The sequence below is a fragment of the Triturus cristatus genome, chromosome 12, assembly GCF_964204655.1.
Source record: "Triturus cristatus chromosome 12, aTriCri1.1, whole genome shotgun sequence".
NCBI lineage: Eukaryota > Metazoa > Chordata > Amphibia > Caudata > Salamandridae > Triturus > Triturus cristatus.
The window spans coordinates 790,662,559-790,687,781 of NC_140595.1; the positions used below are offsets into that span (position 1 = coordinate 790,662,559).

Genomic DNA, 25,223 nt, shown 5'->3' on the forward strand with positions numbered 1-25,223 from the left:
CTTTGTTTCCCTTAGAGTCGGAACAATCTCAGAACCGTGGAAACAATAGATAACAGTTTCACTCAGTCAATTGTGCATGCTTCGTTTCTACAGAGTTTCACAGAAATAGAGAGATGGGCGTTTCAATAAAAAGGGGTTTATTGAACAGTCTTATTTCTCATGCAAGATATTTGAACTGCTACAATCGTGAGGCAGGATGCGAAGTACAATACGTACAGGGTTAGCAGTAAGATAAAATAATACTGCAATAGCATGGTTTGTAGCTATGACATATATTCATAAAATACATACATAAATAACACAGGCTAAAATGTGAATACTCATCTGATGGTTCTAAATAGTTCTACCCCAATGTACATAACCTAAGTGTAGTACGAGGTAAGAAGTAGGTGCTGTTTCTAAAGTATAGCTAGCTATGGTTTTAGTTTTGCCAAGAGTTCCCAAAAGTTTCTCTAAGTTCTAGTCTGCTCCATACCTTAGAATGTGTGAGGTTGGAATCTCTTTCTGGGACTGGAGCTGGATTCTCTGCGAGGAGGATGACAGCGTCTGGTCAGTGCATCAGGCGGGAACTCGATCTCCTTCCGAACTCGCCACGGCGAACCGCAAGTAGGCAGTCGAACTGGACCGTACCGGAACCGTGGTTTGCCAGGGCAAGTGCAGGTATATGTATACCTTGAAGGTGTTTAGGAATGCCTGTATTGACGTAAAAGTCAGGCATCGGAACGTCATGAATGAACCCCTAAGGAATAGATGTTCATGCATAATGAATGAGTTCTTGGAGAAATCAATATCCAAGCAAGGGAAATTCCTAGAGGCTTAAGAGTCTGGTTTTCCAAGAACTCGTTGTGACGTGGATTGACGGATGGAGGAGACCATGCCTGTATTTGGTTAACATGGACAATGCCTAAATAAGGGCTGGATTTTCTATGCCTAAATAAGGGCAATATGAATTGTACCTATATAAGGGCATAAATCGTGAAACCTATATACGGAATCTAAATCTACACACAACACAAGTTTTAAGAATACTAGTGACCAACCCCTGATCACGGAAGGCACCACCACATGAAGATTGTGGGTCCGCGGCTGCCGGAGCACCGAGTGGCACTGCGGAATGGGAAATGCATGGTGATATTTTCATATTCCCCATTTGACTTTTTTTCCTCGACTTTGATTGTTTTTTATCATTGAAAATTGTTATGGCAGCCCACCTGGATGATTGTTGGGTGACTACCAGCCCCAGAATTCATCGTGATTAAAAGTCAAGGAGTAATAAACATAAATAAGGGGCTATGCTGGTGGTTGTTCGCCATTTATTTTCATTACGGCTTCCTAAGAAGAAGGGCTTGATGCTTGAAACGCGTCTCAGCAGATAATGCAGAGGCTATCAGGTGGGGACCTGAGCGATCCTGGGTGTGCCTCCACCTTGTGGGGTAACTTTTTAAGCACACTAGTGACCAACCCCTGGTCACGGAAGGCACCACCACAGGAAGATTGAGGGTCCGCGGCTGCCGGAGCAACTAGTGCAACTGCAGAACGGGAAATGCCTGGTGATATTTACACATTCCCCATTTGACTTTGTTTCCTCGACTTTGATTGTTTTTTATCATTGAAAATTGTTATGGAACCCCACCTGGATGATTGTTGAGTGACTACCAGCCCCAGAATTCATTGTGATTAAAAATCAAGGAGTAATAAACATAAATAAGGGGACATGCTGGTGGTTGTTCGCCATTTATTTTCATTACGACTGCCTAAGAAGAAGGGCTTGGTGCTTGAAACACGTCGCAGCAGATAATGCAGAGGTCTATCAGGTAGGGACCTGAGCGATCCTGGGTGTGCCTCCACCTTGTGGGGTAACTTTTTAAGCATACTAGTGACCAACCCCTGTTCACGGATGGTACCACCACAGGAAGATTGTGGGTCCGCGGTCGCCGGAGCACAGAGTGGCACTGCGGAACGGGAGATACCTGGTGATATTTACATATTCCCCATTTGACTTTGTTTCCTCGACTTTGATTGTTTTTTATCATTGAAAATTTTTAGGGCACCCCACCTGGATGATTGTTGGGTGGCTACCAGCCCCAGAATTCATTATGATTAAAAACCAAGGAGTAATAAACATAAATTAGGGGACATGCTGGCTCGTCTGATATGGGAGTGGCACGAGAGCTGATCAACTACAGCTGCGGCGTAACCGTGCATATATACACACGCTCTCCGGCATCTGGTAGTCACAAGCCAGGAGATGCGGAACCAAATAGGCATGAAAGTAGGGTAGGACCCTTAACAAAGTAAGTCTCTGTATGTATGCATTCTGGAACCATGATATGTTGTGTGCCACATTACGAGAATGCATCTACTTGCTCTTATGTTTCATCTTTTTACCCCCAATCTGACGCCGACAAAGCAAAGAATATGACTACGGGGTGAGCCTTTTCTCCTCTAACTCCAGAGAAACAGAAAGTTCAACACCAACGGGTGAGTGAAGGCGTATTGTATATGTGCATCCATCGCATGATTAACGTTCAATTTGTACAATCTAAACAATATAATATGCATATCTCATGTACAAAGTATGCTTCTGCAATAGAAGAATGCTATAGCTCTCTGGCTGAGATTGGATGGATGTTTGTATCACTAAACTGGCACTAACCGCTAAAGCTGTTATGATTGAGATGAAATTAAAATGAGTACTACACCAATATTTCTAGCTAAATTAGTGGGTACTCAAGGTGTGTATTCCTACAGGAGACGTCATGAGAAAGATTCACACTCAGGCACTCCACAAATGATAAATGGGTGGACAACATGGTACTCCCACTATTACCACCACAATAGCGTGCACTGGGTGATGCATGCCACAAGTTAGAATTTCACATTGGGATTCTAGATAATGCACTGGCCATTCACAATTTGAAATATTATCAATACTGGTACTAATATGGCCATTTTTAATTACAGGTTGGACTCGAAAAAGAAAAAGAAACAAAAGGACAAGTAGACACATTGCCCTGGTATGCACAGAGGTACATACATCAAATCTATCAAACTTAGATAGCTCGAAGAGCTTACACACCAGGGAGGTTTAGTTTAGTTTCTTTATTTATTAGGCGCACAAATCATCCCCAATGGGATCTCTAGGCTCCATGGCAGCAGGGGAAATTACACTGTACGATGGCAAGATTATAGGTTGAATAGCCAAGTTTTAAAAAGTTTTTTAAAGAGAGTAAGATCAGAACAGACACGGATGGACAAGGGCAGCTGGTTCCAGTGATGAGGGGCGAGGAATGAAAAGGAGCGGCTCACAAACCTGGTCGTTCAGATACGTTTGGGGCATAATAATAATAGATCGCTGGATCTAAGCTGATTGACAGGAGTGTACTGTTGTAATTTGTTTTTGAGGTAACACAGACTGTTTCCGTGCAACGTTTTGCAGACTAGACAAAGGAGTTTAAAAAGGGCGCATTTTTTGATCGGTAGCCAATGGAGGGAGCGTAGCGTTGGTTCCGATGGAGAGCAAGGAGGGAGGTTCAGGACAAGGCATGAAGCTGTGTTCTACACCACCTGGAGCCTAGCAAGGAGACTTTGACTTATTCCCACCAATAAGGCATTCACGTAGTCGATGCGACTTGTTATCACGGTTTGGACTAGAGTTTTCCTGGCCTGTAGAGGGGTCCATTGCAACACTTTATTAAGCATTCGCATGAGGCCAAGACAGGTTCCGGAGATGCTTTTGACATGCTCACTGATGGATAAATTATCATCTAAGAGAACTCCTAGGTTCTTTACATATTGTTTAGGGGTAGATGGTGGACCAAACTACGTTGGCCACCAGTCAGCCGACCAGACTGAATGGGCTTACCCAAATAAAAGGATCTCCGTTTTATTCGTATTAAGCTGCAAAAAGTTGACGTTCATCCATGCGGCAATTTTTAACAAACAGTCCTTGAATTTAAATTTGGTAAGAGTCGAGTTAGGATCCATAGTAATGACCAATTGTATGTCATCGGCATGGGAGATGGGTTTGAAACCACATGACCTGATGAGTTTTGCTAGGGGAGCCACATAAACATTGAAAAGAGTGGGACTCAAAATTAAACCCTGAGGCACCCCTTTGTTCAGGACCATAGATGTAGATGAGTAGTCGAACAACTGAACTGAATGGGTGCATTCAGACAGAAAGTTCTTCATCCATTCCAAAGCCTTACCGGTGATACCAATCTCCCGCAGTCTTTGTACTAAGATTTGATGGGAGATGGTATCAAATGCCACTGATAGATCCAAGAGAACCAGCATAGCTGAGGATCCCTGGTCTAAGGCCAGTTTGATGGTATAAGTGACCTCTCCTAAGCTATGAGGTGCAAGGAAACTTGACTGAGAGGGGTCCAGCAGGTGATTGGATTCAAGGTAGGATGCTAGTTGGAGATTTACTAGAGACTCTAGGATTTTGGATATAAAAGGAAGTAGGGATATAGGTCTGTAGTTTACCATGTCCAGGGGGGCTGCCGTGGGTTTTTTAATAAGGGGTTTAATGCGTGCTGTCTTCTATTTAAGTGGAATGGTGGCCAACTGTAAGGAAAGATTGCATAGGTCTGTGATTGGGGTAAGCAAAATGAGAGTCAGGGTTGAAATCATGTGAGGGAGGCAAGGTCTGACGGGGAACCAGTTTTTATTGTATTTAGTCGGACCTGTATTTGATCCTTTGTAACGGGATTGAAAGATTCCAGGGTGGAGGACTGAGTGTTAATTTTAGCATCCTGAGATTCCTGAGTCATATGTATCATGTTATTTGCAAAAGAATTGTAGAATTGTTGATTTTTGTGTACAGCAAGGTTGTCGCAATGTGATTGAGATGTGGGTATTATGGGATTGCAGCTGCTCGGGTTAGTGAGTTCCTTAAGGATTTTAAAGAGCTCTTTGGAGGAGTTTTTTGCAGAATTAATTCTCTCAGCTATGTGAGTTCTTCTAGCAATGTTACAATATTTTAAATATTTCATTAGGGCTATTTTTGTAGGCAAGTCTTCCCTCCTCTGATTTTGATTTCCTCCATTTACATTCTAAATTCCTAACTGCTGACTTCTCCTTCTTTAGAGATTCATAGTACCAGGAGGCAGGAGGGTTTTCCCTTTTCAATTGTGATCTTTTTAGCAGGGCAATGGTGTCCAAGGCCTTTATAAGAGAGTCTTCAAAGGCGTTTAGTGCAAGATTGATGTCTTCGCAGTCCAATATGGTAGGGGGAGCGAAGACAGGGAGAAAGGTGGAGGGGGCTACCGTCCTCCAGGGTCTTGTGAGTTTGATGGTCTGACTGAGGGTTTCCTTGTGTTTCTGAATGTCTAAGTGGAAATTTACAGAGAAGTGGTTTGTCCACGCCTGCGCGACAGGAGTGTCCACAACTAGGTTGGTAGCACCTGTAACTATTAGATCAAGGGTGTGCCCGGCTAATTGAGTAGCACCTGATACCATTTGATGGATACCCAGTGATTCACTGTCTGATAAGCGGTGCATGGTATTGGGGTCAGTTTGATTATCAATATGATAATTAAAATCCTCCAGAAGCATGCTGTTAATTTATGTGGTGCTAGCCATTCCATGAGCTTCACACTGATATATATATATTTTTTTTCATCAGGTGGATGATAAACCAGTGCTCCCTTCCAGGTTAAGTTGGTTGAGGTTTTTTATTGAAATATAATTTCCACCGTAGGGGTGGAACAGGAGTCCAAGGTATTTACTCTCAGAGGATTTCTTGTATAAATAGCTACTCCTCCTCCCTTATTGTGCTGTCTATCACACCTAATTATACTGTAGACTTGAGGAAATGCTATAGCTATGGAGGAGGAGAAAGACAGATTTAGCCAAGTTTCAGTAATGAAACATATATCTGGCTTCATAGAATCTAAAAGATCCAAAAGTTCTGAGGCATGCTTGGGAAAAGAACGTGCATTTAGGTAAGTGCATTGTACCTGGGGAGGGGTGTAAATAGCCATTTCTAGAACAATAGTGTTACTATCGGCAGAGGGATTGCTGGTTAAAGGGTGACATATTGAGGGCCCAGGGCACTATGCCTGGCTGGGGGAGTTGTTTTGACCCAAAAGAACTTACAGGTGTTACATTGCCAGTTGTCTAGATTGTCATATAGGTGGAGTTTCTTCCCCCAGAAGGTGCCAGGAGTGTGTTTCCCTATTGTTGTGGCGCTCCATACTTGAGTACGTTTTATGGAACATAATTTACTCAAAAAGATGCAGCCTTCCTGGCAGCTTGCGGAGTCCAGGCGCAGACAGGTGCAGATGGGCTTGCCTTTGGCACGCCTTCGGCGTGCCTGCTGTGCATCTCCACTGTGCGTCCGTGTCAGGCTCCGAATAAATAGAGGAGTGCAAGCCCGATGAAATTAGAGGAAAAAGACTAGAACGTCAGCTTCCCAAAATGGCTAGCTCTAGGTGAGCCAAATCACCCTGATGAAAGCCCCGGACCTATCTGGGTTATAGAGTAGGGATGTAAGATGTCAGTATAGGGTCCTAGGTCCATTATATCCTAACACCCTCCATTTATATTTTTCGTTTTAACAGCCTCAACTACTCCACTAATAAAGGGATACCTCAGAATAAGCCGTAGGGGTTTAAATCTTTCTGCCCCCAGGTCTTTTCTTTTAAGGGCTCCCTGGAAGATGGTCGAGCCCACCCTGACCTTTAGTATTCAGGTTGAACCCGATGATGAAGCATGACACTACTAGAGTGTATGAGGCTTATTTAAAGAAAAGGAATCCTTTCCTTCCCCGCTTCTATTAAGGTGGTGACCCACTAAAAACTATCATTGGCCAGTACTATGTATAGAAAATCTTAGGTGGGATACTCTTTACATGTGTGAAATAATTATGGAAGACGTATCCCTCCTTTTTTCCTTCTATAAGGTGGAAGGGCCTCTCTACCTTTATGACCTGACAGAGGGATCACCCCTCCCTCTCCCAGATCCTAATATATACGCTACCCCTATGAGAACCATGCGTTCTCAGCCTTGTCCTCTTCGGCCCTCATCATGAGTGTTCTCCTATACTTGGCTATGTGTGTCAGCTCCTATTATCGCACATACCTGAATTCCAAGTTTGGCAGCAAATACCACACCTCTGCAGGTATACCTAGGTAAATGTAGCAGTCCATACTTGAGGAAATTTAATCAGGTGACAATATTTAGTGAACACCTGGCCATGAGGCTTTTGGTGAGGAAAGCACCCAGTCTGCATGTTATGCCTCATTTCTGCAGATAATAATTATTTACAATAGATTCCAGACATCTTGGTGTTGGATTTAGTTGACTGCAATAACTAAGACCTCTAATAAGTGGCCTAAGATGTTTGCCCTCTGGGAGCTGTCCCCTCTCAGGTCCCTGCCCTTTCTCTTCTCTGACCTTGTACAAGCATGCCTCACTTGGCCACACAGTAATCATGCCTAGTGTGCAGAACTCTGGTCATTCACTAGCCATGCCTTCCCTCTCATCTGTCACTCCCTATCTCATCCACCATGTCACTCACTCGCAAACTGTTGAAAAGCGATGGAGATGGAGGCGATCCAAGACACCTCACTGGTCAGTTTGTGGAACGAGTACACAAACTCCACATAAAAGACTCCCATGGAGCGGATAAAGCCAAAGGTGAGGGCATTCACCATGAACCCCGACAGGGCGATCATCCACGCCCACCCTCCTTCGGAGGGGCCATCGAGGCCCTGGCTCGGGAGCGCCATCAGAACGCTCAGTGCTACCTGCATCAAAGAAAGAAAAATAGACACATCAGTTCTGGAAGCATAAATAGCCATTTTATTTATATATTTTATTTATAAAGTTTTATATAGCGCGAACATGATCCCAAGGGATATCAGAGCGCTTCACAATTACAGATGATCAGGGATGTACAAGTGTCAAATACAAATCAACGAAACAGTTACATAGGATGCATCAAAGCATCACAGTGGTTTAAAATAGCGGATCTGGGAGGGGAAGAAAAGATTAAATAAGGAAATATAGCAAATCAGTACAAGACGTGAAGGTATAAGTCCAGTATCTTATAGCAGATGATCCAAACCCAATTAAGGTAAGAACTTGCTCATAAGGAATCTTTTTACTTCCAGTTTGAAAGCAACTGTGGAGGTGAGTCTCCGAACTTCAGGAGGGAGAGAGTTCCAGATCCTCGGGGCAGAGCCGGAGAAAGCTCTTTGACATGTTCTCTTTTGCAAAATATCTGTGGTTCCAGGAGGAAGGATTTAGTACTTCTTGAGCGTCTACCACCTCCCGATAATTATAACTTTTGGACAAGATACTTGGGGGTTTGGAAATGGAGAGCTTTGTGAGACAGGCAGGCAATTTTTAGCTGTATTCTTGCTTCAAAAGGTAGCCAATTTAGAGATTTTAAGACGGGGAAATTTGCGCATTTCTTTTTGTGCCCGTGGTCAGTCTGGCCGCAGCGTTCAATGCAGCCCTTAGTGGGGCTAAGGTATATTTAGGGAGGCCACCGAGCGTCGCACTGCCATAGTCTAGCCTTGGCAAAACCAGTGCTTGGACCACCTGCTTGAAGTTAGCTTGTGGAAGGAAAGGTTTGAGATTCCTGAGTAATCTCATCTGGTGATTCGCTCCCTTACACACCTTGCTATTATGATTCTTCATATTTCAATGTTTGTCCAGGGTGATTCCGAGAGATTTGGCAGAATCAATAATGGAGGGGGAGCAGTTGAAGGCAGTGAGATGGTTCATCCATAGGTCTAACTTGGGGGTATGATTTGGAGGAGAAATGAGCAGAAATTCAGTTTTGGAGGTGTTGAGTAGGAGGTGGTTCTCGGTTAGCCAATTTTGAGTATTCATGAGGGTAGTGTTCAGTGATATAAGATTTTCCGGGGAGGAGATTTTCAGGTAGAGGTGCGTGTCATCTGCATACATATGGAAGAAAATGTTCATTGAGTTTAGTGCATTAGCCAGTGGTTCCAAGAATAAGTTGAATAGTATGGGGGATAAGGCGGACCCTTGTGGAACCCCCATGGATACTGGCGTGGGATGGGATAGAGAGTGGATCACCTTTATTCTTTGGGATCTGTGGTGGAGGAAGGGTGTGAACCATTGCAACAGCAGACCGGAGAGGCCCTTTGTGTGCTTCAAAATAGATAAAAGGTTGTCGTGATTTACAGTGTCAAATGCAGAGGACAGTTCAAGGAGGATTAGGAGGCAAGATTCATTGTGGTCGAGCATTTTTAAAATGTCATTGATAACGTGAATGAGAGCCAATTCAGTGCTGTGTCCACTCCGAAAGCCAGATTGGGGTTGGTCAAGGAGTTGGAAATTCTCAATGTCAGCGCAGAGTTGACATTGGATGCATTTTTCAAGGAGTTTGGCCAGAGTAGTGATGTTGGAGATAGGACGGAAGTTGTTAAGGTCGGCACTATCAACATTAGCTTTTTTTAGAATAGGTGAAACCTGAGCTGATTTTAGGCACCCAGGGATCGTGCCTTAAGGCAGTGAAGCATTGATAATCTTTGTCCAAAGTGGGGTGATAACTTCCTTGATGTCTTTGAAGACGGAGGGTGGTAACGGATCGCTAGAATGATTGGTCGGGTTGAAACTCTGAAGAATCTTGTTAATGTCTCTTTCGCAGAAAGGAGTAAAGGCATTGTTCTTGGTGCTCAGTCTAGCTGGTTCGAGCTGCTTTGAGTGGGACGGAGGGTACGCAAACAAATAGGATGGCAAAGAAGCTTTCTTAGAATCCAGTTCGATGTTGATGAGTCTTGATTGCTCGGTAAAGAAAGCAAACAGAGCGTCGCATGAGGGTGGGCTGATGTCTGGGTCAGAGCGAATGGGTGCAAAAACCGATTGTTGTTTAACAATTTCAAAACGTTTCTTGGGGTGATTAGAGGCTTGGTTAAGTTGGGATCTGAAGTAGTCGGCCTTGGCGCTCTTGATTTGTTTGTTATAGGAGCTCCTTTCCATTCTAAGGACTTTTAGCTGAGCCGAGCAAGGTTTGGATTTCCAAGGTCGTTCAATTGCCCTTAGGTTGCGTCGTTCAGAATTTAGGTTGTCATTGAACCATGGTCTGGAGATTTTTGTTGAGGCATTTTTTTGTTGGAGTGATGCCATGGAATCCATGATACTTGAGATCGTAGAGTTGTAAAAGTCAGTGAGTACATGAACGTCTGACATGTCAGCTTGGGAGGCAAGGGCAGATTTACATTGGATTGCTAGTTCAGCTGTATTAATATGTCTAAGGTCTCTTTTCCATATCTTCAGCTTCTTCGGTTGAGCCTTCCTCACGGACACCTCCCGGTTAATATAGAAGAAGATGATGTGGTGGTCAGACCAGTCACAAGGGGAGATGTTAGCCAGTGAGATGGTGTTTCCTTTGGAGATGATTACATCCAGGATTTCTCCTTTATTATGCGTTGGCCGGTCACAGTATTGAATCAGCTCGTGATCATCTAGGAAAGATTTAAGGCATGTAACAGCTTGGTAATTGGCGTTAGACCAATGAAGGTGAAATCACCGAGGAAGATTTTGGACACTACGGAATTGACATTACCGGAGATGATTTCCAATAATTGTTCGATGAAGGAGAGATTGTCCCCCGGGGAGTGATAGAATGTATGTAGTTTACATACCGGGAAGTGGTCACTTGAGATGTTGAGGCAGAGGTACTCACTGAATACATAAACCATAAATACTGACACTGAACTGGTAAATATTTGTTCTGAATTCTTATATGTAGGTCTTGTAACTTGAAACATGGGAGATGTTTCCAATGATATGAGCTTTCCACTCCATTTATACACATTGTACACCACTTTGTGGTCCTCACTTTCCCAAAAATATGGTACATGTAACCACCAAAACAAGGCCACGCACCTCGAAATATGGGCCCTGCATCACAAAGTATGGACACAACATAAAATATTTTTTGCAAGCCAAATATAGATCCTGCAACCCGGTACATGGCCCCTCCTGCTGGGTATGTAAATGTGTCCCCATTAAATAGGTCCTGTACCACGAGATAAGGGCCCCGTGTTATGAGACCCTCAATGGTCAGTGAAGAGCTCAATTATTCCTGCAACATTTTTGTATCTCCCCTGAAGATGCGTTCCTATCTGTACTTTGTCGAATTTGGAATGGCCAGGTCTCTCCCTTTGTGTGTGTGGAATGCTTTACGTGTGAAAGGATGCCTGGAGCCAAGCTTTGAATATAAAGTAAGGTCAGATGTTGAGAGACTCAGCAGTGAAATGTTTGTACATAAACATTACGATGCACTTCTGGGCTCCCGTATAATTACTATGGGCCTCATTATGAGTTTGGCAGTCCAAAGGACTGCTGAACCCATGGTGGCGGACCGACCACCGCCACACTGCAGGCCCGCACGCAATATTTTGAGTGTGATGGTCGGACTGTTACAGGACTGCTGCGACCGGTGGGGATACAGGATCACGCGGCAGTCTTTCATCGGTTAGAGTCAGTAATATGCTGGTGGTGCTGCAGCGGTACCGCAGAGCATATTACGGGTTACCTCAACACCACCCTTTTCATGGCGGTGAGACCACCATCAAAATTGTGGCAGTGAGGCAACAAAGGAAGCCCTAACAGGGCCCCCTTGTGCCTCTGGGGCTGGGGGTGCATGTGACAGGTGGTCACACCACACATTTGCCGATCCCACAATGGACAGAGCGTTGCACCATTCGATGTGGGACCACCAAACTCGGAATCAGGCCCTAAGTGTCTTGGGTCTAGTGCTGGCCTACCCAATATTTCTGCCTCTAGAGGAGCATGTTCTGTGTGCTGGATCAGGTATTTATTTTCGGAGGGGAAAAACCCCGCTTCACTGTGGGAACACAATGGATGTGCAATTGCAAAGAAGTGACCTTTTACCCAGGGGCCCACTGTATGTTCAGCATTATGAGTGGTACCCGACAGAGGAGTGTCATCGTATAGAGCTTCCTGAACCATCATGACATCTCTGACCTCACCCCTACCCCAGTTGGATACAATTTGGCTGTGGTCTGGTCCCTCAGAGAGGGATTACTGAGGGAAATGGATGGGATTTCCTGGGGCTATAACTTGAGGCCTGCTTTAGAGTTTTTCAGAAGGGCACTCCATCACATACACAACGGATATCCCTTCCATCTTATAACAAATGCATTTGTATATAGTGCACTTGTAATAAGGCCTAAAAGATATTGGTGACATTTGTGATGGAGCACCACTTGCAAGCATGGAATGGTCGACTTTTTATGGCTCCTTTTTAGGTCCTACCTAGGCAGCACATGCTATCTACAATATGGACTTTAAGCACCGCCCGTCTTGGTTGTGCCTCGTGGTGGTGATGTGGATGAGGGAGGATTGCAGGAAGATGAGGATGAGCTTGTAGTAGATAAATGGGTGTGGGTTGCTGCCAAGCAGCATGCAGGAAAGAAGAAAGGGACAGCCAGCACACCGGTGAGGCCCTGTGGTGCAAGGGACCCTTCAGGTTGGAGCAGTCTGGGGGGGCAAAACCAGAAGGTGAGGCAGGCGAGGCCAGTAGAAGCGGGGTGACACTAGTGGGATGCAAAACGGCCCTCACGGATAAATCGAGAGCCACGGGACCATGGCCTCAATCTTAACTAGAGTAGGGGCCCTTCTGCCGAGTCTGTCCCCTCCCCTTCGTGGCCCTCCACTGTTCAGCTGGGGTGGCTAGGGTAAAACACTGCATGAGTGGGTGTTGCCCCCCGCATTTGTGCTTGAACTTACATGGGTACCTGGAACAAAATCCCTTATTGAAGTTCCAGCATGCCCCGGTTGTGGCCCATCTGTTTTGGTGATACACCTGTTCCACTTGCCCCGAATCTACGCCCTCCTGCCCCAGTCACATTCTGGCCGTATGTGTAGATGCAGAGGATTGTGTGGATGACATCCACTGCATCCATAGCTCCTGATCCACCTCCCCCCATGGGTTGTCAGGGTGGATGCTGACCCTGGACCTAAAGTCCTCTTGGTTTTGATCACGCCAAGGATGACATTTTGAGTAGAATGCTGAAAGGTTGGGGGCGGGAATGAGGGGGGGGGGGTGCTTTGAGAGAGGCCATCACATTTGAGTTGCTGCGGGAGTTATTGGGGGTTTTGCCGGATTGTTGTTACGACACAGTTGAGCTGTCAATATTTAGGCTATATATGATTTGGATGTTTTCTGGGGCGTTCCGTATTTCGGAAATGTGGGGGACACCACGTCAGGTGGGGCTGTCGTATTGGGAAGTGTGTTTGGACGTTTGGGAATTCGGTTGAGCCACTCTAAGACGGACCAGGCGTGCAGGGGAAGATGGGTGTGGTTGAGGGAGAGTGGATGCAGTGAGGCATGCCCGGTGCACAAATTACAAGAGTACGTGTCAAGACCGAGTTGGCCACAAGGGTTTTTTTTTTGCCACGCATCAGGGGAGTGATTGACCGCTTTCCAGTACTGGCAGTATTGCGCAGGGCGCTATGCATGGTGCGCAGGGAGCCAGCTGCTTATGGGATGCATTCCTTTTGCATCTGCGTGACTACAGCGGCGGCGCGTTTGTGATGGTCCTGGGGCAAAATTCGCCACATCGGACGATAGCGGTCCAGATGTTGTGAGAAATATGTGAGGAAATAAGGGAACGGAACTAGGGGTAGAGCAATGGGTGATGAGTGGGCGGGTGGGTAAGGAAGAGGTTTGGCTTCTGTGGAGCTAATCACAAGTTCTTTATACTACAGGAGGCGTGAGAGGACCTGGAACCAAGACGGTTACCTGGATTGTGGGACATTCTTTCGTACACTGGCCAGCCAAGTATGCAGACCAACAGATGTATGGTGGTACTCTGGGTTTGAGGAGCAGTCACCATGACATATTTTGGTGGGGAAAAGGGGGAATGCGCTGGGGGGGTTTACTGCCATGGTTGACAAGGATGTTACCTCAGAGGGGCTACCCAGATATGCTAGTTTTACACCTAGGAGAAAACGGCGTAGTGCGATTGTCAGGACTGATACTGCTGCAACACATGCAGAGGGACTTGGAGGCAACAAAGAGGAATTTTGCCGGAACGTGCTTACTATGGACTGAGTTTGTGCCTCACAGAGTGTGGAGAGGGGCTGTCAGGCATGCAGCCATTGAAAAAGTACACAGGAAATTGAATAGGGCTATGAGGATTTTTTGCCAAGCAAGAGATATAAAGGTGATTGACAATGTGGGGCACAGTTTGGAGGAGCCAGTCCTGTTCAGGGATGATGGGGTGCACTGTTCGGGGATGGGGAATGCACATTATATGATGGAACTGCAGGATGTGATTAGCAAATTATGGAATGAATCCATATGTTGCCGCAGGGAATACTGAGGGATGCCAAAGGTGCACGAAATCTGTTTGAACCGCCCTATGGGAGTTCCCTGGTGAGTCACATACGGGTGGTGCCACTCCTGGGGGGAAGATACACAGGTGACTGATGACGGGGCACAGAATGCAATGTGCAACAGAAGAAATTCAAGAGAAGATGTTTTGGAGGGCAAGTGAAGGTGAGAATGGGGGTATGGAGGAGGTTGCAGAGTGAAAGGGGAGGAGTGAAACAGGTGAGATGGTTTGAGGATTGATGGGGAGAATGAGTTATGGTTATGATAAAAGTTTTATAGTTGCATTTATGGTTTGTTGTTGAAATTGAAATGTGGCAACCTTGTCCTAATAAAATGGCCTTTTACGCTTCAAGTAACAGTGTGGAGTGGAGTTATTGCACGAGGTGTTCTGTCGACATTGCTCTTAAGTGGATTATTGAGTGGCCAACAGCTGCATCTCGTGAAAGATTCCAATTCCCGAGCCAGAAGAATCCAGATGCAGGGGCGGATGGTGGGAGTCAGCAAAACCTTGAAGGTGAAACAGTAGCATGGAGGGGACCTCCCAAAACCGAATGCCCAAATAAACTCCCAAAGTTTCTGTTCCTTGCACACGTGTTCTCCCTCTGTCGGCCATTGCCCTTTCCTTTGTGCATTGAGCCTCTAATACCTCCCTACCCTTGTTCAAACATCGCCCATCCCACCTCTGACCTTTACAGTCTCCACATAGTGCTGTTTGACCTTTTCTGCTTATCCTGCTCCCCTTACCACTGTTTCTAATAATCCCATTCTGCACTTGCTTACATGATGCCTCTTCTTGCCTTTACATCTACTCTCCATCCAGCTGCCCCTTTCTGTATTTATCCCTCTATTCCCACCTTGCCCCTTACCACCGCTTTTTACCATTTGTCTCTCTGTGCTCTTATCTTAGACTGTAGGTTCTCTGAGTGATTGTAGGCCACTTTCGGTCAGTTCCTAGTTTCTTTTTGTTCTTTTACCCATCGTCATTGCTTGCTTTGTTCTCATTGCTTGCCCCTCCTCGCGTTGTTGCTGTTGGGCCATCCCTAACGCCCTCCTCCTGCCTTACGTCACTTGTCCCATCCGCCTCCATGACTCTCCCACATCATGGATCCAGCACAGGATTCAACATCAGAAATCAGCGCCGGACTGGGAACCACAACCGGCCCTGGCAACGTGCTCGGCCGGCCCCTCCCTCCCCCCCCAGGAAGGGGGGGGGGTGGGGGGAGAGTGCTGCCGAGCTCTTTGCCAGGGCCTGTTTTCGGCTGCAAAAACAGCCCTGTAACAAAAAACGGCCCCCACGCGTGCGGCGCACGGGGGATTGCCCGGTGCCCGTTACGGCCAGTCCGGCCCTGTCAGAAATCCGCCCACTGCTCACACAGCAGAAGAACAGTCTTAGACGGGAGTGCTACTTTTCATGTTAGAGCATTGCTGGTGACACGTTAAGAGGCTTATTTTCTGGGGAGAACATGAGGGGGTACTTTATAGAGCAGCAGCATATATTTTTTGCATGCATGTCATTTTGGTTTTTCCGTCTTCTTTCGAGTATGATGCTTGAAATGTGGAGCTGGGAATACCAAGATGTATGCAACTTGTTTCTTAAGCATCGCCAACCCCTCCCGTTATCTTTTTTAAGAGTAGCGAGAAACACTGTTAGATCCACAGACACAATCTCAATCGCAGATTTGTGTCTGCAAATGGATACTGTATTTCATTCAGTGCATACTATGAATATAATACTGCTGTGTTTTATTTATAAACAGTTACAGTACATTTACCCATAAGGGTCTTGTTCACTTCACTGAGGAAGTACCGCAAAAATAAGGAAATATTGTCAGTTTCTACACTTGTTGCCATATAGAGCTCTGCTTTCGACTAAAATGTTTGTTATTTACATGGAGCTTGCTGCTGGCACCCCCTCAGCATCAGTGCAGCGCCACCAGCGCAGCCCCACCTCAGCACCAGTGCAGCCCCACCTCAGCACCAGTGCAGCCCCACCTCAGCACCAATTCATCACCAACACAGCACCACTTCCTCATCAGCGCAGCATCACCTTGTTGAAAACTAAAACGGCAATATGATTAAGCATTTACTAAAGACATGAATTTTCCTTCCTTAGAAAATGTTTCTTGTCTTATGTTGACTAATGTCTGGACTCCATTTTGTATTGTCATGTCTCCACGTGCTGTGCACGAGAAGAGTCCTTCCTTCTCGCTAGTTGCTCTAGTAATCTGCCTAGTAACAGTCTATAAATAGCTCCTTTGTCCGTCTGGCGCATGCCCAGACTTGACCACATCTGTTATCAGTTAGTCCTTGCTTGACCATGTTTTTCGCGGGCTCAGGACATTGCTGTCCCCGCCCACATATTGATTCTGTATCGAAAATGTTCATAAAAGGTAAAGAACTTTGCCTCATGTTGTATCCACCCACTTATGAGCCCCTCTGTTGTGTATAAAAGGGGACCGCGTACGCAAGTTCTTTGTGCTACTCTATGCAATACTGAAGAGTGTTGTATGGGTTGTAGGACCACCCTTAAGGGTTAATAAACTTTGTCTTTGTATTTGCAGCTTCCGTGCCAACTTCCTTCTAACTTTTGTTACAGGAGAGCGAACCCTTGTATTCTGCGGGCCTAGCTGGGGCCTGTATTCTTCAATTGGCGCCCGTCACGTGGGGCTCATCGGCGACTCAGATGCTCGAAGGACTGGTCGTGACGAAGGTGAGGAATTTGGCCGGGGATGTGATCACTGCCAGCGGCGGTTTTAGTCCTGGCACCCCGAGGTTTCTTCCTTCCCTTCCGAACTGACCTTCTGGGTGGCGCCGGTCCTCGACTGAGACCTCTTCTGTCGGTTTGCCGCGACAGCCGTTTGGGCGAATTTTGGAACTTGGCAGTTGGAATCTGGACACTCTTGATTGGTAAGAACCGTTGTACGGTACTTGCTCCGAGTTTTGAAGCCTGGGTTGGCTATTTGACTTTGATTTGTGATGACCGGTCATATTTTGTATTGATTACTGTGAGAATATATGCGTTGCAACACATATAGGCAGGTAATGTGGAGATATTTTTCCGGAGCTGTGAAAATTTGAACGGCACAAAGTTTAAGTGCCATTTTTGATAATACTGCATATTTTGCATTATTTTTGAGCATGCCTGCTTTTAGCGCACTCCGTAAGTGGTGCTGCTGTTTTGGAAACCGGTTAAATCTCGAGGAATCTGCTCCAGCCCCCCCAGAGGGGACTCCTAATAGGGATATGTATGTGAAGCATGGTCTTTCCTCTATAATGTACAGCACAGTGTGGAGGAAATACACCAAAAAGGATCCTGAGTTGCGATGGCCTTTGTATGGTTCGTTTGATATGCGTAAGATTGAGTATGTGGAACAGTGTATGTGTAAGCGGCGTGCTCGGCAAGACATGTTTGAATGTGTACGGTTATGGGTGAAGGAAGTGCGTGAACGAGAGAAACGTGAGAAAGCGCTGTTTGATAAAGAGCAACGGAAAAATGATCATGTGAGAGCGCAGGAAGCGAAGCGTCGGGAAGAAAGAGAACTGGCGGAGAGACAAGAGAAAGAGCGTAGGTTGCAAGTTTCGGGTCAATATGCTGTCCGCCAGCCACTTTATCCTGTCCTTACTAATCTTGAAGATGATTTTTATTTATTAGATCGCTCTCCACCCCCTTATGTTGGCGCGTCCGCCCCGAGATCGCAGGATTCTGGATCGGTTTCGGATAAGGTAGACACGCGGTCCATGTTATCAACTGACCGTATGGGTGAGCTTCGGAAAATTTCTCTTCGTGTGCTTAAGGGCAAGATATCTCTTTCTGAATTATTGGAATCTTTGGAACATTGGCGGGATAAAGAGCAGCTGTATTTTCTTGAAACCTTTTCTCATGACGTGATTACTGCCTTTCGGAAATATTCTGATGTTTTTGAGCCTGATGATGTAGTATCGGATGCTAAAGCATTACGTAACGGTACTTTTTCTCCCTCTAAGGTACCCGATGCGGTCCGGCGGCTGTTTGCATTGCGGGACGCGGCGTCTGAACTTAAAGAGAGAGCGCGCCTAAAGGCAGGGGAGACGGAGCAATTGGATTAACGTACCGGCGGCGACCAATCATCTGCCTCCCATTCAGATAAGAGTGAACTAGTGCATGCTAAACCTATGCGAGAGGCGGCACCTTTGTATGTTCCTCCTAAAGGAGCAGGAACTAGTGCAGACATGTCTTCCCCTGATGCGAGGGGATATTTTGTGTATAATTGGGTTTATACTCCCTGGCATAGGGCTGATGTTATGGCATTAAAGAATGCATTGCCTGACCCCCGCAAGAATCCAGCGGCCTTTTACGAAGAGGTCGAAGGGGCCTTGAATTCTTGTACGATGACTTTAGCAGATATAGATTTGTTCTTTGGCCTTATTTTACCACCGGATATGTGGCGATCTGTGCGGAAGGTGGATGATCAAGCCGTTTTTACGGCCAAATGGTCTGAGATTGAGGATGTGGATAGGGAGAGAAAACCCGCGCAAAAACCACCCCAGCTTATTTTAGATCTTCCTGCTGCTATCTTGACTAAATTGAAAACAATTATCCCCCCTAAAAAGATTGATTGGAATATGTTAGCATTGTGTAAACAGAAGGTTGACGAATCAGTTTCCGACTTCTTTACACGTTTTGAGGAGACATTTCATGACTTTAGTGGTCAGTCCCTTACGGATGATACGGGTCGACATCTTTTTGTCGATAAATACGTGGCGAATTTATTGCCAGGAATAGCAGCTCGTTTAAAAGCGAGTGAAAGTTCCTGGTCTACCTCGTCTCCGGCATCCCTCCTGACTATGGCTCAGTATTATGAGCGTCAGGAACAAGAAGCGAAGGGGCATGAGGAGAAATCGAAAGATTTGAAAACTAAGGTGGTGTTAGCACAAGTATATGGTCCGCCTCGTCGGGGTGTCGACAGAGGTAGAGGAGGATCCTATGGTCCCCCTTCCGTTCGGTCAGATGTTAATAGAAATCAATGTGCGTATTGTAAACAGTCGGGTCATTGGGTTAGAGATTGTCCGGTATTATACGCATCTCGTCAGGGACGTGGTCAGGGACCACCGTGAGGTAGAGGGGGCTTTTCGAATTTCAGAGGGAATTCCAATGATCGTGCTCGATTTGACTCTAACGTGCAGCAACGAGATAGACCTAATGTATTTGATCGACAAAATCAGTATCAAATGTCTGGGAATGACCGCCCTGGGTACTATGATTCGCAGCATGCATAGGATTGCGTTGGATGGGGGTTGGAATCAGTTGAAGTACCGGTTGATCAGAAGGGACCTTATGTTTCAGTTTTGGGTTCTACTGATCGGTTCCTAGTTGATACCGGAGCTACTCGCAGTGCACTGTCCAAACAATTGGTTCCGAGGGCTCCCCCATCTGGCTTAATGGTTACATCGGTAGGGTTTGATGGTACACTCTCTCGCAGCCCTCTTTCTTGACCCATTGTCTTACATGTTGATCACTTTTCTGCACCTTGTCCGTTTTTGCTCGCTCCGAACACGCCCGACAACATTATGGGTCTTGATATGCTTAAGCACTTCAGAGCTACGATTCGCTGCTCCCCTACTGGAGTACGTGTGATCTTAAACGATAATCATCCCCTGACAGACCGGATGTGTGTGGTTGCGGAGGATACTGCATTAGCTTCCCTCCCTCGTTCTTTGTGGGCCACTTCGGATACTGATGTGGGACAGATGGTGATTCCGCCTGTCCACATTAGTGTCCAGGAGGGTGCGGTGTTACCGCGCCTCCCTCAGTATCGTATTTCCCAGGAGGGGGAGGAGGCACTCATACAGATTGTGCAGGATTTGATTAAGGTGGGAGTAGTGGAGGAAGTTCCCTATAATGTTTGCAACAGTCCTATTTTACCCATTTTGAAGAAAGATACTGACGCCAGGGTTTATCGTTTTATCATTGACTTAAGAGAAGTGAATAAGATAGTGATACCTCAGTATCCAGTGGTTTCTGATATCACTACGTTACTCACTTTGGTCCCGCCAACGGCGACCACGTTTTCAGTTATTGATTTGAAAAATGCCTTCTTTTCGATTCCTATTCATCCTGATAGCCGATATCTTTTCGGCTTCACTTTGAATAATAGGTCTTATAGATTTTGCAGAATCCCTCAGGGTTATACAGAGAGCCCTAGTATTTACAGTCAAGCATTGAAAAGGCAATTGGATTCTTTTGTTCTGCCTGAGGGTGTCGCCCTCATACAATATGTCGATGACATCTTGTTGGCGGCTGACACTCCTGAGCTGTGTGAGCAGACTACGTTATCTTTGCTTTCCTTTTTGGCATCTCACAATCACAAAGTGTCGAGAAAAAAATTGCAATTCTGTAGACCAAAGGTGACTTATTTGGGTCACCTTTTGTCTAAGGAGGGGCGTGCACTTACACCAGATCGTATTCAAGCAATTTTGGACACACCAGTACCTTCCACACAGAAGGATGTGCGTGCATTCTTGGGTTTGGCCTCTTTCTGTAGGCAATGGATATTGGGGTTCTCACACATAGCTAAGCCATTGTTAACACTTTTGACAAAAGACACTCCGATTCCTCTTCCCTGGTCAAATGAGTGTGAAATTGCCTTTCAGCAATTATGGCAAGCCCTTTGTTCAGCACCAGTGTTAGGTACCCCTGATTAAACGAAGCCCTTTTCACTGTATGTGCATGAGAAAGATGGATGTGCATTATCAGTTTTAGTGCAGATGCACGGCGACAAGCAGCGCCCTTGTGCATATTTTTCGGCTGTACTTGATCCTGTTGCCCAAGCATTACCAGGGTGTTTTCGCTCGGTTGCGGTGACAGCTGTGTCAATACGCCAAAGCGAGGGAATTGTGTTATCTCACAAGCTGTTGGTATTAGTTCCCCATGCTGTGGATGCCCTGCTTAATCAGACAAAGATGCAGCATTTGACCAGTGCTCGTTTAACGGGATATGAGTTGACGCTTTTGGCTCCTCATATTACGTTAAAGAGGTGTGCAACGTTAAATCCAGCCACATTGTTGCCGTTCCCGGAAACTCAGTCTGAAGCACGGAAAGCACATGATTGTATTCTTGTGACTGAGGAACAGACAAAGGGTCGTATTGATCTCCAGGATACGCCCTTCACAGATGTAGATGGAGAACTGTGGGTGGACGGATCATGCCTGAAGCTACCAGATGGTACGACTTCAGCAGCGTATGCAATTACCACATTACAAACAATAGTGGAGACAGCACGCATACCACAGAAATCAGCTCAAGCAGCGGAACTGATAGCATTAACACGAGCATGTGAGCTCAGTGCAGGATTGTGTGTGAATGTTGATACAGATAGCCGCTATGCCTTCGGAGTAGCGCACGATTTCGGCCTACTCTGGAAGGAGAGAGGGTTTCTAACGTCACATGGAACCCAGATAATGTATGGGGAGTTAGTTCACAACCTTTTGACTGCATTAACATATCCAAAGAAGATTGCTATAGTTAAATGTAGTGCCCATAAGAAGGTGGTTGATAAAGTTGGAGAAGGGAATGCTTTAGCAGACCGAGTGGCACGAGAGACTGCGATGCAGCCTGGTGCTACTGCAATGTATGTTGTGAAATCGCAGACAGAGAAATGGCATGATGCCAGGAGAGAAGTGTTGGAGATACAGAAGGCCGCTTCCGATAAGGAACGGGAGCAATGGTCCAATGATGGAGAATTAGATGATGAAGGGTGTTGGAGAAGTAAGCAGATGGATAAATGGAAGTTACCCACAGCTTTCGTACAACCTATGGTTCAGATGGCACATGGACTAGCGCATGTCGGAGCTTCCGCAATTGTCAAATTACTCACACGAGTTTGGGAGCATCCGGAGATCGCTAGTACGGCAAAGAGGGTAGTGCAGACCTGCATGATTTGCCTAAGGTACAACCCAGGAAAGGGTACACGAACTCCAGCAGGAGGATTTGCAACGCCCACTGCACCCTTTGAGGTTCTGCAGATGGATTACATTCAGCTTGAGCGCTGTAACAATCTGAAGTATGTTCTAGTAGTGGTTTGTGCCTTCAGTAAATGGGTGGAGGCATACCCTACGAAAGACAATACTGCAATGACTACAGCGAAGATGCTATTGAAGGAGTTTTTCCCTCGATATGGGGTTTGCAGATTGCTGTGGAGTGATAACGGACCTCATTTTATAGCAGACGTTATCAAGTATGTCCTGAAAGGCCTAGGCATTACTCAGAAGTTTCATGAAGTGTTTCACCCCCAGTCTGCGGGATTGGTTGAGAAATATAACGGTACTCTGAAGCTTAAAATCGCTAAGATCCAAGCTTCAACTTCTTTGACTTGGCCAGATGCTTTACCGCTGGCATTATTGTCAATTAGATCGATACCGCATTCTCGGACCGGTCTCACACCCTACGAGATTGTGTTTGGACGCCCAATGAATATTTGGGGTCCACCAAAACCGCAGTCAATGTATGATGTACCTTGTGTAATGATGAGTGATTATCTGGCACAGCTAACGGATAATTTGGTTTCTATTCATCAACAGGTTCGAGAAGCGCTCCCTGATCGGTCCACAGGTGAAGGTCATAACCTCCGACCTGGCGATCAGGTCATGATAAAGGTGTTCGAAAGGACGAACAGTCTGGAACCGAGATGGGTTGGTCCTGAGCAAGTCTTGCTCGCAACGAGGACAGCTGTGCGAGTTTCCAACCGGAAGAACTGGATCCACTCCTTGCACTGTCGTAAAGTGCCGTCTGGATTGGTGGACCCTGCTGTGCTGACCGACCATCGAGAAATCTTGTCTGCGGAGAAAGGCCGTGCTGTGGAACCGAACGACACCGAGGAGCTCTTCCCGGACCAAGCGATCCCTGGAGGAGGGAGATATCATCTTCGACCGAGGAAGTGATTTTTCCTTTTCTGTACCCAGATACGTTGTCAGAACGGCCCTTAGGTTAGTGAAACGGAGAGCCAATGAGGCAAGGGGGGGGGTCAGCCCTGCATTAGTGTAGTGACACCCGTCTTGGCCCGCTGGTGAAGAAATCAACGGCTGCCTAAGGGGAAGAGTTCTGACAACCTTTTAGTTTCAGGAAGATATTGACTTTTTACTGCAAGATGGAAAAGAAGAAGATTCTTTGTGCGACAGGCTTTATTATCACTGTAGCTATTGTTGGTATAACCACATGGTTTGTTGAGGATGCGACTCCTGCCCGTGAGTTGCTTGTTTTGACCACTCCAGTGCCTGAGGAGCACTACTTTTATACCCTTCAGTATCAAGAATTGAAGCATCGTCAGTCTTATTTGAATAACACTTTCATCCAGATGTTGCATCATACCCATGTTGCTACGAATGCTACGAACTGTTGGATATGTGGTATGATGCCAGCTCATCAGAAGAAAGGAGGAACGCCATTCATACCTCTTCCTTTCTCTCATAATGGCTCTTGTAGAGCATGGTACACTTTGCTTTTTACCACACGGAAACCTACAGTGGGACGATTACTTTTCAGACTTAATAGGGAGTGTCATCAAGATAAAGATGGCTATCCACAAGCGAATGGGACAATATGGGAATGGGAAGAATATCGACCAGACAATGAATCGATTCCCTACATCTTCACGAACACCAGAGACACTACAGGAAAGGAGCGCTTTGTGATTCAAGTGGCACAAGCTCAAGCGGACCTGTGTGTCCAGAGTGTGGGTCATATTCCTGTTGGTGTTAGTGACTGTATTATTGTCCTGAATATAGATGGGCTAAATAATAGTACTTTCTTAGCCTCCCACAATACATACTTCGTATGTGGGAATAAGGGTTATTATCGCTTACCAGCCGGCTGGTCCGGAGTATGTTATGTAGCGTTTTTATTACCTCCTGTATTCTTAGCACCCGCATCCTATCATAAAGATTTGAAGTTGTTGAATAATGTGACTGTAAATAGGTATAAACGTACTCTATCTATTGATGATGTTGATCAAACTGATACTAGCCTACAGCAGTATGTTGATTTTAACTTAGGATTGTTTTTCTTTGTTGGAGCTGCCCTAAATAGTAGGAAGGTTCGAAGGATGGAAGGTTTTAACTGGTCTCTGCATTATTGTAGCAGTTCTGTTTTCCTGTTGCATCTGTGTCCTTTACTCTGTTCTTTATGTGTGTCATTTTGTATTCCTGATAAGAAAGCTATTGCCAATGTCACCCATCAGAAATATTTAACCAAAGAGGTGGAAGAGATGATGAAAATTTATATCTATGATGATTATCCTAATAAGTCGAATGTCTTCAGTAAATGCTGAAAGGGTCGTCTGTTGAAAACTAAAACGGCGATATGATTAAGCATTTACTAAAGACATGAATTTTCCTTCCTTAGAAAATGTTTCTTGTCTTATGTTGACTAATGTCTGGACTCCATTTTGTATTGTCATGTCTCCACGTGCTGTGCACGAGAAGAGTCCTTCCTTCTCGCTAGTTGCTCTAGTAATCTGCCTAGTAACAGTCTATAAATAGCTCCTTTGTCCGTCTGGCGCATGCCCAGACTTGACCACATCTGTTATCAGTTAGTCCTTGCTTGACCATGTTTTCGCGGGCTCAGGACATTGCTGTCCCCGCCCACATATTGATTCTGTATCGAAAATGTCCATAAAAGGTAAAGAACTTTGCCTCATGTTGTATCCACCCACTTATGAGCCCCTCTGTTGTGTATAAAAGGGGACCGCTTACGCAAGTTCTTTGTGCTACTCTATGCAATACTGAAGAGTGTTGTGTAGGATGTAGGACCACCCTTAAGGGTTAATAAACTTTGTCTTTGTATTTGCAGCTTCCGTGCCAACTTCCTTCTAACTTTTGTTACAGGAGAGCGAACCCT

General features: G+C 45.7%; 1 protein-coding gene across 3 annotated transcripts in view; it reads right to left on the minus strand.

Annotated features, from left to right (window-relative positions):
• The window catches only part of LOC146782859 (monocarboxylate transporter 13-like), a 146,376-nt gene that overhangs the window by 73,352 nt on the left and 47,801 nt on the right, over positions 1-25,223 (minus strand). Inside the window, exon 1 of one of the 3 annotated variants that reach the window (XM_085639754.1) lies at positions 7,529-7,739. The exons of the other annotated variants lie outside the window; for them this stretch is intronic. Within the exon in view, the coding sequence (XP_085495880.1) occupies positions 7,529-7,739 (211 nt within the window). Of the gene's footprint in view, positions 1-7,528; positions 7,740-25,223 lie in introns of those variants that run through there. 3 annotated transcript variants of the gene reach the window in all.